Source organism: Cyrtonyx montezumae, unplaced genomic scaffold (genome assembly GCF_038088225.1).
Source record: "Cyrtonyx montezumae isolate F1298 unplaced genomic scaffold, pur_monq_1.0 scaffold_8, whole genome shotgun sequence".
Taxonomy (NCBI): Eukaryota; Metazoa; Chordata; class Aves; order Galliformes; family Odontophoridae; genus Cyrtonyx; species Cyrtonyx montezumae.
This window is the reverse complement of record NW_027072089.1, coordinates 30,766,734-30,782,475: the sequence shown is the minus strand read 5'-3', so window position 1 is coordinate 30,782,475 and position 15,742 is coordinate 30,766,734. Positions and strand designations below refer to the sequence as shown.

General features: G+C 40.1%; 1 protein-coding gene across 1 annotated transcript in view; it reads right to left on the bottom strand.

Annotated features, from left to right (window-relative positions):
* Positions 1-15,742, bottom strand: part of NCOA2 (nuclear receptor coactivator 2) — a 184,002-nt gene that overhangs the window by 47,806 nt on the left and 120,454 nt on the right. Inside the window, exon 6 of the mRNA XM_065752777.1 lies at positions 3,381-3,484. Coding sequence (XP_065608849.1) covers positions 3,381-3,484 — 104 coding nt within the window. The remainder of the gene's footprint in view (positions 1-3,380; positions 3,485-15,742) is intronic.

The following is a 15,742-nucleotide window of genomic DNA, read 5'->3' as shown; positions in this document are numbered from 1 at the left end:
CTGGTAAACAGTGATTTATCAGATTTTGAAGTGAGTGCATTCATACTAAACCTGAACTCAGCTCACTGCAAAACAGCCTAACAAGGAGGAGTGGCCACAGCCAGTGCACACAGGCATGTGGTATTTACTGATATGACCACAGCTGCATTCGAGACAGCTTCCACATTGGTGTTAACAGCCAGTTGTTATGCTTTCAGGTAACAGATACCTCTGCAAAATACTGAGGGTAAGTTAGCTGATCCAGATGGTGCAAAAGAGGAGGCCAAGGAAAGAACGTATTTCTGTCCCCAGCCACCCACTTGAGGGACAGAGAGGTCAGAGACAGGCTCTGTTCAGAGGTTCATAGGGTGTCAAGAACATGAGACAGAGGTTCATAGGGTGTCAAGAACATGACACAACAGCAACAGGCTGCAACACAGGGATCTTCACAGAGATGCAAGTAAAATAAATGGCCATGAAGGTGCTCAGGCATGGGAAGGGGCTGCACAAAGGCTGTGAAATCTGCTCAAGCTGGACCCCCTCCGTGAGGAATATATACTTCTAAATGAAGATAATCTAGGTCCTTTTTCATCAGTTCATTGCCAAAAAGTCAAATCTCTGACTTCACTTTTTGTTGTTGTCGTTTTGGTTCTGATCATCCTCGGTTCCTCCTGCTAATTCATTTCCTGTAGCAAGCTCCCTCCTTTCCGTGGGCTTTCATTACAACCATGCCATCTTCCGACTGACTAGTATTTGGTTTAACTACTAACGATTTACAGATTCAATTAATGGAGGCTCTCATGTTATCTCCTATCAGTGTCTCTGCTACAGATTAGTGTCTTAAACTGCATTTCACCACTGCTTGAAGCCGAGGGAAGCGCAATCTCTTTGGCTGAGCCGCCTCCATACCACAATCCCCTCCCTCAGCAGCATTTCAGAGGATATCAAGAGCTGCACTAGGGAGCTCAGTTGGCTGAAAACTAATGTAAAAACAGAAAAATTACATGCTGGCCACATCAGTCCCCTGCACTGGCCCACCGTGAAACCACATGGCTTTTAGAGCTGGCAGAAGGGTGTGGGTTTGGCCAAACCGTTCTGCTTGGCCGTAGTCCACACTTGCATCAATTCAAAGGGATTGTGAAACCAAAGCCAGAGCAGATGTTTATCACAGTCCTAAGAAGACTATCAAAGGCAGATAGGGCAAGAAAGTGATTATTAGTTACTGGCATCCCATAATAACCCTCAGTTTTCTGTACTGTTCCCTCCTACAGCACCTTCTCTGCCAAGGAAGTGCTCTGAGCTGCTTCCTCACAGCTGCTGCTTGGGCTGACCACAGAAGTGGTCATCTGGCCCAGAGCAGTATAGGCAGGGGAATACGCCCTATGGGCCAGCCTCCCATTTCTTTCTGTTCAGAGCCACTGTAAAAGGATCTTTTAGGCAAGCAGTAGGCTTTTGAGTAAAGTAGTGCACCAAGCCACTTAAATAATTCTGAAGCTTCCATTTTTGCAATGACTTCTTAATTCTGTTCCAATATATATTCCATCACAATAATCAACAATATTGAAGACCAGCACACTTTTCTTCAGAGCTATTGGTACAGTGGGGGAACAATTAATGGGCAACATGTTGGAAGAGAAAACAAGAGCAGGTATTATTTTAGATAGAAACAGAGAATAAATTTGTGTTCTTTTTGAGCTCTTGCCAGCTCTCTCTTGACTATTTTTTACACCCTTTCCATGTCTACTTTTCTGCTTTAACCAGGAAATATGTTAAAATATTCCCCAGAGGCAGCTGCGTGATGAATTTTACTCACTTTCTTCAGCTAGTTTGATGATTCTTCAGCTTTATTATTTAATAAAAACAGACAATTATGTTTCTAAACCAAATCAAGTCAGAAAATGTTCATCAGTGCTGCCATTTTTATTAATATAGGCAACAGAGAAAGAGTAGATTTTTCAAGAGGTTGTATAAAGGAATTTTGTAAAGATGAAATCACTTAATTGCATTTCCTTAAAGAGATAAAGACCCCAAAAGTATCTGTACTCTTTTCACAGCAAATGTGTAACAACTTTCGGTCCTTTTAAGTTTCTTATTACCAGAGGAACACAGTTTATTAATTTAGTTCCACAATCTTTCATTGTTAATATGCAATGGTTTTACTGTGAAGGAAAAATAAATTAAATTGAACAAATGAGCAGACAGGTGATTTTCTGTGTGATGTTTGCTGCAGTAACCAATCATCTAAGACAAGCTAGGAAAAATCATTTTATCCTTATTTTCCCCGAGACTAAAACAGGTCCTTACAATCACATTAAAGGAACTTAAAGATGAATTTTAACATGGCAGTGTAAGAGAGGAATGTTTAACTATGACGGCAAAAGTAACAAAATTCAATTCAGTAAGCATGTATAATAAATATGAAATTAAATCAATTATTTAATGACTCCAGCTTTTCAAAGCAGAATGTTTTCATTCCAGCCTGCCTAATCTTCCTTATGTTTAGTAGTATGATTTTGGAGCCTTTATTTCAGAAAACTCTATTTTCCTCAATACTTAAAACAATACTTAAAACAGATAAAACATGCATCCTGGTATTGCAACGTTCAGAAATGACAGAATAACTATACTTCAGCCTAAGTTTCTTCCTCTAGCTAGATTCAGGGCTTGCTTGTTTTATTTCATCTGAAGTAGTGCTTATTCTTCTTCTAAAGCCCGAAGTCAGAACAGGAATAAACAGTGGTACCAAAGGACAGCAACATACGACATGAAGATTCTAGACAGCATACCTACAAAAGGTTAATATGACTCCATTTATAAGCCAGCTTTGAACCACGCAGCCCTTTTGGTTATGAAAATAACAGCTAGAATCAGGTAGTGGAATCAGGCAGAAATCTTTCCCAAATGAACTGAAATACATATTCTGAAAAGCTCTCCTTGATTACTTTACTGTTCTAGGGGGAAAAGAGTAAGGCTGGAAATGCTGGGATGATAAATCAGGAAAACTGTACAGCAATGGCATGCAATTTTAAAGGAAGCATTATTCATGTGAGTACTACTGTATCTGAAAGTCAATGTTCAGGTACAGCAGCTCTTCCAAATTTGTCATGGTTTGGCATGAATAAAACACGCATGTACCAACCCCAAGACTGTATAACAAAGCAACTGAACTCATCTCTTCCTCTGTTCCTCCCCAACCTGAGTTAAAGATCATTTCGACACCGAACCCAGCAGCAATGCGTTGCTGCTCATAAATCTCATAATCCTAAATAGCCAGAATGGTTTCCATTGCTTGACCATTCTCTTACAGGAGCCTCCAACTACATTATTTCACTTCATTTACACTGCTACTCATCCAAGGGGGTGCAGAACTGGCTTAAATAAAGGAATTCTGTGTTTTTCACCTCAAGCATCATTGGTCCAAGTGCATCCTTGTCAATGACACTCTGACCCGTAGACGACACATCTGCTTTTTGCACTTCATCTTCATTAGCTGCTGCTGCTTTTTCTGCAATAAAGAAAAGTATGCATTAAATGACAGAGCAGTACTCATTAAGTGACAGAAAGAGACTGCAGAAAAACTGAGACTATGTATGAAAGTTACAGTGCAACTAAAAGAGATTGAGTGATCTCCCATCACAGTTCAACAGAAACATAACTATTATATTGCTTCTCAGCTGCGAAGTCCGAAGTCACAAAGTAAATCCTTCCTGCTTTTTCTCTGCTAGATAATTCTAAACTACAAAACATAACTCAGGGCACTGACAGGGACTCCTTACAGGGGTGCAGTGAGTAACAGCCTGGGACGAGGCATGTTAAGGACTGATCCAACAGAGTATGCAGAGCTCACAGCTGCACAACAGCTCCATGATCACTGTATTTAGGAGGAAATGCCCAAGTCTGTGAGCTGCTGATTGAATACTGTGAAACAGTGGTCTTGTTCCTGTCCCCACACTTCTGCCCACATCTTCATTATCACGTTGCTTTCACACCGCTTTACCAGTATGGTAATAGAAGTATATACAACTTCGGGTGCTGCACTTAAGAATGATTTAAGATTTCTGAGTATAATGTCACACATTACAGTTAAGTAATATACGGTATCACAGAACATACCCTACTTCAAATGTCAGGGGCATTCATACACACCGTAACTTTCAAATCAAGAGGGCTTATAATTCCTTGCAGGCAATGGACCATAATATTTTTTCTATTCAAGGAATGATATGTGTGTAAGGGAGAAATAATAAAAGTAATAATAACACTATGCTAAATTCATATTCCACGTATATTTTAAGTTAAAGAAACGAGTATTTTTTCTTTCTTGTTCTATACACCTTTTATTGATTTTCATCTAATTATGTAAAAGGACAATGCTGGAATCTAGAAAAATAAATTATTAAAGTTTTCTTTTGAGTATTAGGTAATAGATTACTTTAATAAACACGAAATCCCATTGAAACTACAATAACAAGAATTTAGTCATTCTGCAATGATAAGTCATTGACTAAGTGACTGAGTAAAGGAAGACTCGTAGGAATTACTGACAGTTCCATGTGCAGATAGATCAACGTGTGATCAACGTGTGAGCAAACTCACACTTGGTGAAAACTGAAGATTTGGTCATACAAATTAAAACGTATCCAAATGTACAGCATCTCCTACTGTCCACAGATCTACAGTACTGCAACCAAATCTCCTCTGAACTCTTCTCTTGGCCAAGGTTATAAGGGCAGTGTGTAGGGGTTGGAAGGGACCTCTAGAAATCATGGAGTCCAACCCCCTGCCAAAGCAACTCCCTAGCCCAGGTTGCACAGGTAGGCATCCAGGTGGGTCTTGAACTTCTCCAGAGAAGGAGACTCCACCGCCTCTCTGGGCAACCTGCTACACAATGGTACAGTTCTCAAAATACGTTTTAAAAATTGAAAACAAATTTTAAAAGATTCTAAAAATAGGGCCAATCTTTTAATAAAGTCAGCAATGATATTTGTTTCCCATCTGCTACTGGTATCGTAAAGTGATCCCTGGTTTCACACTGCAAAATACTCTAAAGGATAGGGACACAATCTCCCTGCTTTCACTTTCTCACTGCTGCAGCCATTGATACCATCTTGACTACCAGGGAGCATGGGATTATCCTGCACACGCTGTGATGCAGGAGACTGCAGACGTGGCACAGCAATGCCACGAGGGCATGTTTGCTACATGGCATGTCCTGGCTTCATGGATTTATAAAGGCTGCTTTTATCAACTGTTGTTCAATACAAAAGGAATGAATATTTAATTACTGAATATTTTTCGCCATTTTTACAACCACAAAGTTCAGATCAATCCCAAGCAACGTACCTATATATTTTAAAAATATCTGCATAAATGCAATTACACTCTTTTATGTGTAGGGCAAAGCTTTACGCGAAGAAAAAATATTTTAATGACTTCAGTGGTAATTAACAGAGAAAATGCAGCACCTGGTCAGAGCAAGGACCGACCAAGCATCATGGTCTGTCTCTGAAAACCGCCCTCTTTCCCCTCTGGTTCCCATTTCCCCATTTTGACCCCTGGATCCCTGAGCACTTCTGTTTTATTCTCAGCTGCCCCTTGAAACCATTAACTTCCCCATTTCCTTTTCCCTTAGCTCACATAGGGCCCAACCAAAGGGATCAATATATATTCTGCTTGCTACAAGAAAAACTAATGGAGAAAATGCAAAAATGCTGTTCAGACATCACCTGCCTACCTGCTGATGACAACATGCACTCTGCTCCACACAGTGTTTTTTTAGGCACAAGAAATAGCATCATAAATCACAAGTGCTCCCAAATGATGGACTTCATAATTGGAACTGTAACTTAATTGTGTAAGAAGTTTAGTGACCAGAGAGCTTAGAATAGGCTACACGTTCAGGCTGCAGGTCCCTGTAAATTTATTTAAGAAGCATTGTATAGAAAGCATGGCCTCAGACAGCTGCATAAAAGCAGGCCCAGCAGTAACTTATGTCGATGCTATGAACTGCAGCTACTGATAATGCTCAGCAGTGCAGTAAATTACCCAATTTTGACTGGACTACAAAGCTCCTCCTGAAGCCTCGGTCAGCACACACAGGAACAGCGTGTGCAAAGGTCGTCAGCAGCACTGTCCTGGCAAGGGAGGCACTCAAAATGCCAATTGACACAGTGATACCGCACGTGGGGCTAAATGAGAAAAGGAATTTGTTGCAGGAAGGCTGGAAAAGAACAGCCAGTGCATGAATTTCTAGTGCTGGCAACACTAACGTATTTAATCACAAGTTTGTATTTTTGCTTTGTATTAACATCTCCAGCTTCTGAAGTCAGGTAGTGGTGCAAAAATGTAAAGTTTGTTTTTCCTTTTTCCACTTCCCCCCTTCTTTTTTTAGGTTCACTGGGGGGCCTAAAAACAGATCAGGAGCACAGGGAGCTTATTATTTCTGCATAGATGAATGATTTCTGAATACTAGAGGTCAGAAAAAGAGCTGCAGAGGTTCTCAGAGGCCTCTTCTCAAGCCCCGAGGGGACCAGTGGCATTACCTCGCGACTAACCACTGCCGCCAGATTTTTCCACTGCAGCCACATTACACAGCTGTGCCACAACAGCTCCATCCCTGTTGTAAACCACAGGGAAACATCATCAGGCATCCCCTGAGCAAGGCAGCACAGAGCAGAGATTCAGCAGCATCTGTGTGACAGGGGAGAGGGAGCATCCACTGGAAAAGGGATGCATCTTTATGCATACAGCTACCAAGGAGCAAGTGTGCTTTATCTAAATTATAAAGGAATAAAAGTCACAAATATTTGTTATGCATACATAGTTATGATACATATATGTAATTTTTGTCTCTGCTCAATTAACAGTTTAGCCTAGAGAAAAAAAATTAAGTAAAACAGAAGTACCCTTGAGAGAGATTCTAACAAAGAATATATACACCCAGTTATGTAGCATTTCAGTGATGTAACTTATGCTTTAAATTGTGGATATGTTTATAATTACAGAAGTAGTCATATACTGAAACACACATTAATATTTTCAACTGGGTATTTTTCTAGTGTTTACTTCTCTATGTTAATATGCAGAGTTAAGAGGAGAAAAAAGACCCTTCACAAACATTTCTGGTAAATTTACCAGTGGGAAAGCCTCACGCTTAATTTGAAACTCCTTCCAGATTCTGAAAGCAAACCTTTGTGAAATCACTTTAGTTTAACAGAAATTCCTAAATCAGTGAAAAAGAAGCCAAAAGCAATAGCTCCAAGACTCCTGCTACATTTAAACTCAGGAAGCCCTTCTGACTTTCTTGTCCTGCAGTTCCTCCCAGCCCAAGCTTTCAGGGCTCTCTCTGGATACCTACAGCAGGCTCAGCAGTGCCGCTGGTGGGCCTCACCCCCTCTTGTTTGGGTTTCAAACCCTCCATTCCTACAGTTGGCCAGTCAGGGTTGGCGGGACTACCCCAAAAGCTCTCTTTGTCCTCATCCATGCTTGACTCCCAACTTCCTCAAAGAAATCAGCTACAGAAATATTTTCCCCTTGACGCTCTTGGCAAAATCAAAATGTGTTTCCAAAGTAAAGAACAAAACTCTCCTAAGAACAATCCGCCTTAAGGGACTGCAAAAATATGAAGCGTGCTCTGAAAGAGGACATTTGCATCAACACACATTTGTCACTGGAGAAATACTTTCGGTTCTTCGCAGAACAAGAAGAGCAAAAGAAAGTGAAATATGGAGAGGACAGGACCCGTGTTCAGCAAATTGCTGAGGAAAGAGGTTAAGAAAAAATAACTGGAGCAGTGGATGCAAATTTAGTACCCAGTACTGTTTAAAACGGTTTTTCTCCAGTGCCCCATATAATTCACATGCTCCATAATTTTTTTGTAACTACTACTGAAATGCCATATCCGTTTGAAATCATAGAACTTTATAATAGTATGTAAAAAAATGTAAGCAAAATACAAGCAAAGCAAAATATAAGCAAAGTAAAATATAAGCAAAGAGATTTATTAGAAGAGACACTAGGAAGTTCAATTCTGCATTATCTGAGATTATTCTATCTCATGAATGAAGAAAGAACCTTATACAACAGTAATGACAACATCACTTGAAAGTGACTGTAAATGCTATATCTTGTTTAAACACGCAGTTAAATTTTACAGTGCAACTGTCTGGAAAACAAGTCATGTTCTCAAATTTTTGTAGGCATCAACTTCTTTTGCATTGCCTCCTTTGTATTTATGTGTTCACCCTGTGTGATCCTTGGGACATCTCCTGAATTGCTGTAAAATGCAAACTGGCCAAAGACAAAGTCAGACCGGGTATTAGAAAGCAATGTTATGGTGTAATAGAAAGAATAATACTCAGCAAACTGATTAGCTTTAGTTGAAAATAAAGAATTTTATAATGCCTATGATGATTGCTAAGTATTAACATCGAGTGTGGTCATAGGTTTTCCACAGGAGTAATGCTACGCAAAAGTAAAAAGGAAAAGAAAAACAGGAAAAAAGCAAGCTTGTACTCGGTAAAGTGAGTGGTTCTGCATCACAACACGTGACCAAGCAGAGCAGCGAGCGATGTGTAGGCTGCTCTGACGCCTGGTTAACCGCAGGGAAAGCACTGCACCACGCACACACACGCCTGTGAGCCGGTTCCCGTTGCCTCAGCACAAGTTGGTTTTTTTGCCTGAAACCAAGCGATTTCTCAAAAGACCAGTGTCTAAGAAACAGCAGCTATTTCAGTAATCAATTTTAAGACTGGCTTATCCCATGCCTATGAATAAAGTTAGCTGCTATTTTGGGGTGGTGATTATGCGGTGAGGTTGCTCTTTCATCACACAGCATCCATCTGCCCGGAGCACAGCAGCCATCGGGCTCCTGAATGCATTTTTCACTCAGAAACTATAGATCAAGTCTTACGGGAAAAACTACGCGACTTCTCAGGAAGGTTTTTGGAGGTAAAACAAGGGAGAATTATGCATCTGCACTGAACTAAAATTAGAAAAGCTGCCATATGGCTCCGTGAAGCCAGCAGCACGTTCTTATTCATTAGGAAGCATTCTGCTAACATAAAAACACAAGGCCTTCCTGTGCTCTCCAAATGTGTTTATCTTTTCAACATTAATGCACGATATATCATCAGGCTGCTGAAATCTCCTGCAGTGCATATTAAAAAAGCACAGCTGCACTTCTTCTCAGTGCGTTTATTCAGCGCGAGTTGTCTCCGAGCGGAGCTGGGCCCGGCTCATGCCACGCAGCCCTCCTGGTACAGCAGGCAGAAAAGGGCCCAGCACAGCCCGGCCCACCGACAGGGTTCAGCTTCATGTTTCGGACCGCTGGTGGAAGTGTGCTTACGTGGCAGCTGGCCCTGCAGACTGGACTGGGAGATGCTTGAAACTGTGAGCTCGGGGCCTTGCTTAGTAGTTAACAGCACTTACAGCAGGGTGCGGGCACCTGCCCCAACCTCCTGCTGTCCCAGTTTCACCTGAGACAGAGCTGGTTTTCCTCACAGTATCTGGTCTGATGTTATATGTTACCTCTGTGAGAAAAACAGTGTTGATAATACAGTGATGTTTTAGTTTCAGTTTTTCAGCTGCTCGTACTGCCCTGCCAGCCAAAGAGCTGCACTGGGGGGACAGAACCAGGACAGCTGACCCAGACTGGCCAAAGGGATATCCCCTGCCCTAGGGCACCATGTCAAAAACCTGAAAAACTGAGCGGAGTTGGCCAGAGGGACAGCCAGCACTCGGTGTCTGGCTGGGCATTGCTCAGCAAGTAGTGAGCAACTGTGTTGTGCATCACTTCCTTTGTACACACACACACACACACACACACACACACCGCTGTTCCAAAAGTAATGCTTCCTATTTAATTATGTGTCTTATGATGTCAGAAGCAGGTGGTGGTGGTACGGCAGTAGAAGTTGAATCTTCCCACCTGTACTCCATTACATGAGGTGGCTATGTGACAGACAGCAGCAGAGGGGCAGTCTTGACACAATGGCGTCCAACATGGAAGTGTGGATGCAGTAAAGGTGTGTCACTGAACTCCTCCACTGTCGTTCATTGATGCTTGCTGAACGTTTAAGGAGAAAAAACAATGGATGTGAGCACAGTGAGGCAGTGCACTTCAGCAGTGCAACAGTGGGTCACCTTGGCTGGTGCAGATCTTCATAAGCACAGCATGAAGGCTCTTGTTCATTGCTGATGAAAATACATAGCTATTGATGGTGATTATATTGAAAAACTGTATTGTAGCTGTGAATTTGCTCTATCAAATAGTGATACTGCGCTCTTTGTATAAGTTATAGTTTCCGTGGAAATAAATAGGAAGCATTACTTTTGGAGCAATCTATGCAAATGTATATATACATATATAACATAATACATTAAAAACATACAAATATATATAAATTAAAAATATATAAAATCATTACTGCTATTTCTCTCTTCTTTTTCTGTTTTATTAAATAATTTTTATCTCAACCTATGAGTTTCACTTTTTTTTTTCTGATTCTCTTCCCAATCCCACAGCAAATAGCTGTGTAGTGATGCTGGGTTGCACCACAGCACTGCTGTCAGGAAGCATCAGGAAGACAACGGATCTACAAAAAGCTCTATATGCTCACACACCCACCAAATAGAGCTGAATATTCATGGAGCTTTTTGGGCTTTGAGTGATGTCAGATCTTCAAAAACTCAGAGACAGCAGTCAGTATGTAACACTTCCCCAAACAGTGAAAGTAAAACGAGCACTGAAAAACCGAGATGGGTTTAGGAGTAGAAACAAACTGAACTAATAGCTCATAAAATTTGTAAATTTCCTTTCTGGTAGCAATTCTGACCTTACTCCATCATTCTTTTTTGTTCCAGTCAGCATTTTTTCACCCTACACGACTTGCATTAGAAGTGCTGTCTGTGAAATAATCCCCTCCATTCAGTTAAACTGGAAAAAATTCAGGACATCAAGGATAAAAATCATTAAACTCAACTCACCAAGAATAATATTTAACTACTGGACAGAAAGAAGCCCAGTACCTCTGTATGTACTCTTGCTAAATACTTTAACATGCATTTTATTGCATTTTTTCAGTTTCTTCTCCTTCCAGTTTACTTTTTTTTTCTTCTGCCGTTGCACTACAATCCCTCTTTTCTTTCATGATTACAAAACTTAATGGCCTACTTTTTGAAACCAAGCTTGCAATCTGAAGAAAAAGAGCAATTTGAAATAAAACAAGACAAGAAAACTTCCTGCAATTCCAGGCATTACCTTATAAGTATGCCTTCATGCTGTGCACACCCACCAGTGCTGGAGCCCCCAGCCTCACAGCTGCCGCAGTCAAGACATTGCTCTTTTCAGAGTACGAAGCCTGAGTCTCACCCCTATAAAGATACTTCAGTACCTTCTCTAAAGGTTGCTTACTGCTGGATTTAACAGCAAATGCTACAAATCACAACAATTTTTATAGAGATAACATTATTTGCAGGACTGTACAGTTACCATTCCCACATTTCTCTACTGTTTAATGTAGCAGCAGGGATTATTCAGCCCTGAGATGACAACGGTGTCACCACTTTCTGTTCAATGCTGATAGCATTGTGAAGGGAAGTGAAACCCAAAATTACAACCCACTTGCTGCTGCCTAAACAGAGCTGAAGAAAAAACTGTCCTAGCCAAGACCCAAATTTTTAACAACTTACTCCATCATCAACATGCAACCAAAATAAAGAACCAAACAGCAAGTAAAATTATTTCCATGCTAAAATGATTTCTAGTATTGTTATTTATTAGTAAAGACACAGAAGGACATATGCCATACTGCTATTTCAGTGCCATTTAAACCAAGTCTTAGAGCAGCTCAAGAAACTATTTCTCACTCAGCACCTCATTTTAAATTGTGATGTTACTCTAAACAACCACACTAAGTGCCATGTTGTTTTTCATAAAGATGTTCTGAATGTGGAATTAAGCTCCCATCACAATCATCATCTGGATCTGATGCAACATTGACCTCAAGCACTAAGTTTTCAAACAAACAAACAGAAACCCAGTGTAAGGGAATACAACAGGATGCAGAATTTTCACAGTTCTTATCTTATGAAAATATTTGAGTACTTTCAACACACACTTCTAAATAACATCAAAAAGGTGTGTTCACCTGCAAACTGACAAATCAGACGTGTGTGTGTGTGTATTCACAGAGAATCACCAGGTTGGAAAGGACCTGCAAGATCTTCTAGACCAAGAGTCCACCCATTACCATTGCTACCACAAGCTGATAAACCATATCTCATAGCTACTCATCCAGATGCCTCTTGAACACTTCCAGGGACGGTGACTCCACCACCTCCCTGAGCAGGCCATTACAGTGCCTGACCACTCTCTGAGAGAAAAAGTTTTTCCTTATGTCCAACCTAAACTTCCTCTGATACAACTTGTGGCCATATTCCTGTTTTTAAGCTACATTTTCTTTCTCTTTTCTCCAAAAAGGCCACTAAACACTATCCTTCCAGACTGCCTAGGGAAAAAACACAATAAATTATCAAAGGAGCTTCCTATCCAGGAGACTTCCATATCAAAAGGCCAAGATCCAAGATGGCATTTATAATTTTCAGTGGTTTAAAACGCTGTTTAAAATGCTTTTTCCCCCTCTTGCACTTCCACTTCCTACAAATGTGAAGCAGTCTCAAACCCTTGACTGCCTTTGGTACAGTTCAGAATATTTTAGAACTGCCAACAACACAGAATTTAGACAACTATGGAGTACACAGCACAGATCAATTACAATGGCCATCAGTGTCTAAGCCAAAAATTCCCTCACTGCTGAACTACTGTGGAATCAGATAAACATAATCAAATATACATAGCTATAGTTACACGCTCTCTCCTTCTCAGGAAACAGTTTTGTGCCTATTGGTATTTGTATACTTCAAAACATTTATCTAAACTGCCTACTTTTGCACACTAACAAACGTTATGCATCCATCAATGCTGACTTAAAATCTGTTACATTAATATGGCTGAATTCCAAAAGAAAGGGACAAGCCAACTGACCTCTGCAGTGAAATATTAAATGCAAAGATTTGGCATCACACAGTTTAACAGAATAATTATTTTCTTTGGTATGTACTGAATTAGGACAGAAAATGTTACTGTATTTTTTGGCATTTTAAATTTTCTAAGTGTCAGATATTTACTTAATGAGTAACCTCATCTTATTTTGATAGTTCATCTCTAAAAACAGCATTAATACGAATGCCTAAATGCTTGGAGCCCAATGTTCTTTAACGTTTTGGCTGAGATGATGTTTTGAAAGACAAGAAATATGGCAGGATTTGATAATTCAGCTCCACTGTTGTCTCAGAAACAATATATTACTTTCACAAAAGTTAACAGCTTTCCAAAGCATAAGAACCACAGGCAAGATTGTGAAAATAGAGATTCAGTGGTTAACAGGCTTTACATTAGAATCGGCAAATATAATTGCCAAGCTAATTAAACCTATAGGTTTCCAAAACTCAGGCCAAAATAACAAACTGCAAAGGAAAATTAATCTAGTCAGAGGCCATTTCTTGAAGCCTTATTCTTATGTACTTGACCAACTGTTAAAAGGAACCAGATGACTCCCTTTCTTTGAATGCCACATCATCGTGATTACAAAATATCTTCTTTATTTTAGGATGCTGATGATAAATCTTTCTGACATACCAGATCATTCACAACAACATGTGAAGAGCTTTTTGCTTTAATAAATTGCCATAGATGACTGCAAAAATTTTCAAGAGCCCCAATATGGCGCACCAAAAAGAAATATGAGGGATCACTGGCTCCCTGTGATCTTTGTGAAAGAAAAGTTTCCATAATGAAGAGTAGGCCAAAACTGAGCACAGATAATTGAAGACAGCTAAGGAAGAACAGAAACAAGTCTAATTTAATGTGCCCATGCTAACATACAGAACACGGCTCCTACTGTTTCTAATAGCCCAGATTATAGGAGATAAATCTTTCATGAAAAAGCTCTAAATCATTGAGGACAAGTAAAGTTTTCTCCCTATAATAGCTCACTGTTCAGAAATAGACATTGAGGCCCCTATTCTTGCTTTTCTTACCCATGAGCACAGGCCTGAGCCAAATGTTTAAGTGAGTTTAGAAACAGAAATGTTGCTATTACTGCAAGGAAAAGAACAACAACAAAACCCAAAAGCTTCCTTAAAGAACATCTTCTGCATGATAGTTACCTAGAGAAAACTGCAAGTCTAAATTTTCTATGAAATTGCATTCAAATTTCATTTTGTACATTCCCACAGTGGCTACATTGCTTTAGGAAAGTCAGTGGAATGGTTTTGACTGGGATGGAGTTAACTGTCTTCGTCAAGTCTCATATGATCTGGACTGTTGATGAAAATACCAGTGATAACACATCAGTGCTGCTGAACAGTGCTGCACAAATCCAAGGTAGTTTTGGTTTCTTGGACTGCCCTGCTAGAAAGAGAAGTTGAGGAGGAACAAGGAGCTAGAGGGGACAGAACCAGGACAGCTGACCCAAACTGGTCAAAAGGAGATCCCACACCAGGTGGCATAATGGTCAGCAGTAAGTACTGGGATGAAGAAGAAGGTAGGTGGGATGCTTGGGGTGATGACATTTGCAAGTAGACAAATGCACAATGCATCCTACTTTCCTAAGAGCAACTGAACATCTGCCTGTTGATGCAAAGTGGCAAGTGAATTCCTTGTTTTGCAGTGCTTGTGCATGCAGCTTCTGCTTTTCCTAGTAAAATGCCTTTATTTCAACCTGTGAGTTTTTGTGCTTTCATCTTTCCAAACCTCTTCCCAATCCCACATGGGAAGAGCAAGTGAGCAGTAGTGTGGTATTGAGCTGCTTGCCAGGATTAAAATACAACAGTCAGGAAGGATGCTAATGACTACCAACATGGTATTGTACAAGACATTCTTTAAAATGAAAAGATTTTAATCATCACCTTAGAAAAGTTTGGCTTATCTGGTTGCTAAGATTTACATCCAAACAAATTCACTTTTCATTTCAATGAATGTTCAATTTACATTAATTTGTTCTGTCAGATTTTAAAGTGCCTGCTAATAGATCTGATAGGTACAAACAGGATCCTTTCAATAGACTGAACCATACTTACAGCATAATAAATCAGGCATTATCACTTCTTGTTCTCTACTTTAGAGTCGTGAAGTAGAGATCAGCATCCAGCCTTAAATGACACTATAATTCAATATATTAATTCATAAACAGAGAAATAAAAACAAACACTATTGCTTTCTCTGTCTTCTTAGTGAGCTTAATTAGCTCTGCTCTATGAAGCAACTTCGACCTGCTTTTAAAGCAAAGGGTCCCCTTAGCCACCAACAACCAGCAGCACACACAGAAAAAGATGCTCCATGTTGTGAGGCTGGGAACTGCTGTACCAGGCTGGATGCCTCCACTTGGTAGTTGTAGCTTTAATGAGGAAATGTTTTATGCTCCAGTCATGTCCTTCCCTGGCACCAAGGCTGGTAATGCTGGTCTGCAGCAAAACCAGTACATCAAATGAGAAGTCCTCATCCAGAACCTTGTCCTCAGGTCAGCAATTTACTTATCCTCTTGCAAAAGGAAACTTGGGTAGCAGCTTCTCACTCCACCCATCTTTTAAATAACACTTGTTATTTCTGCAGGATTCTGGGATGCTGTTTTTTGATCTACGAATCTAAACTCTAAGCCCTTCTGTAGATATAAGCCAAAGCCTTGTTAAAAAAAACAACAAC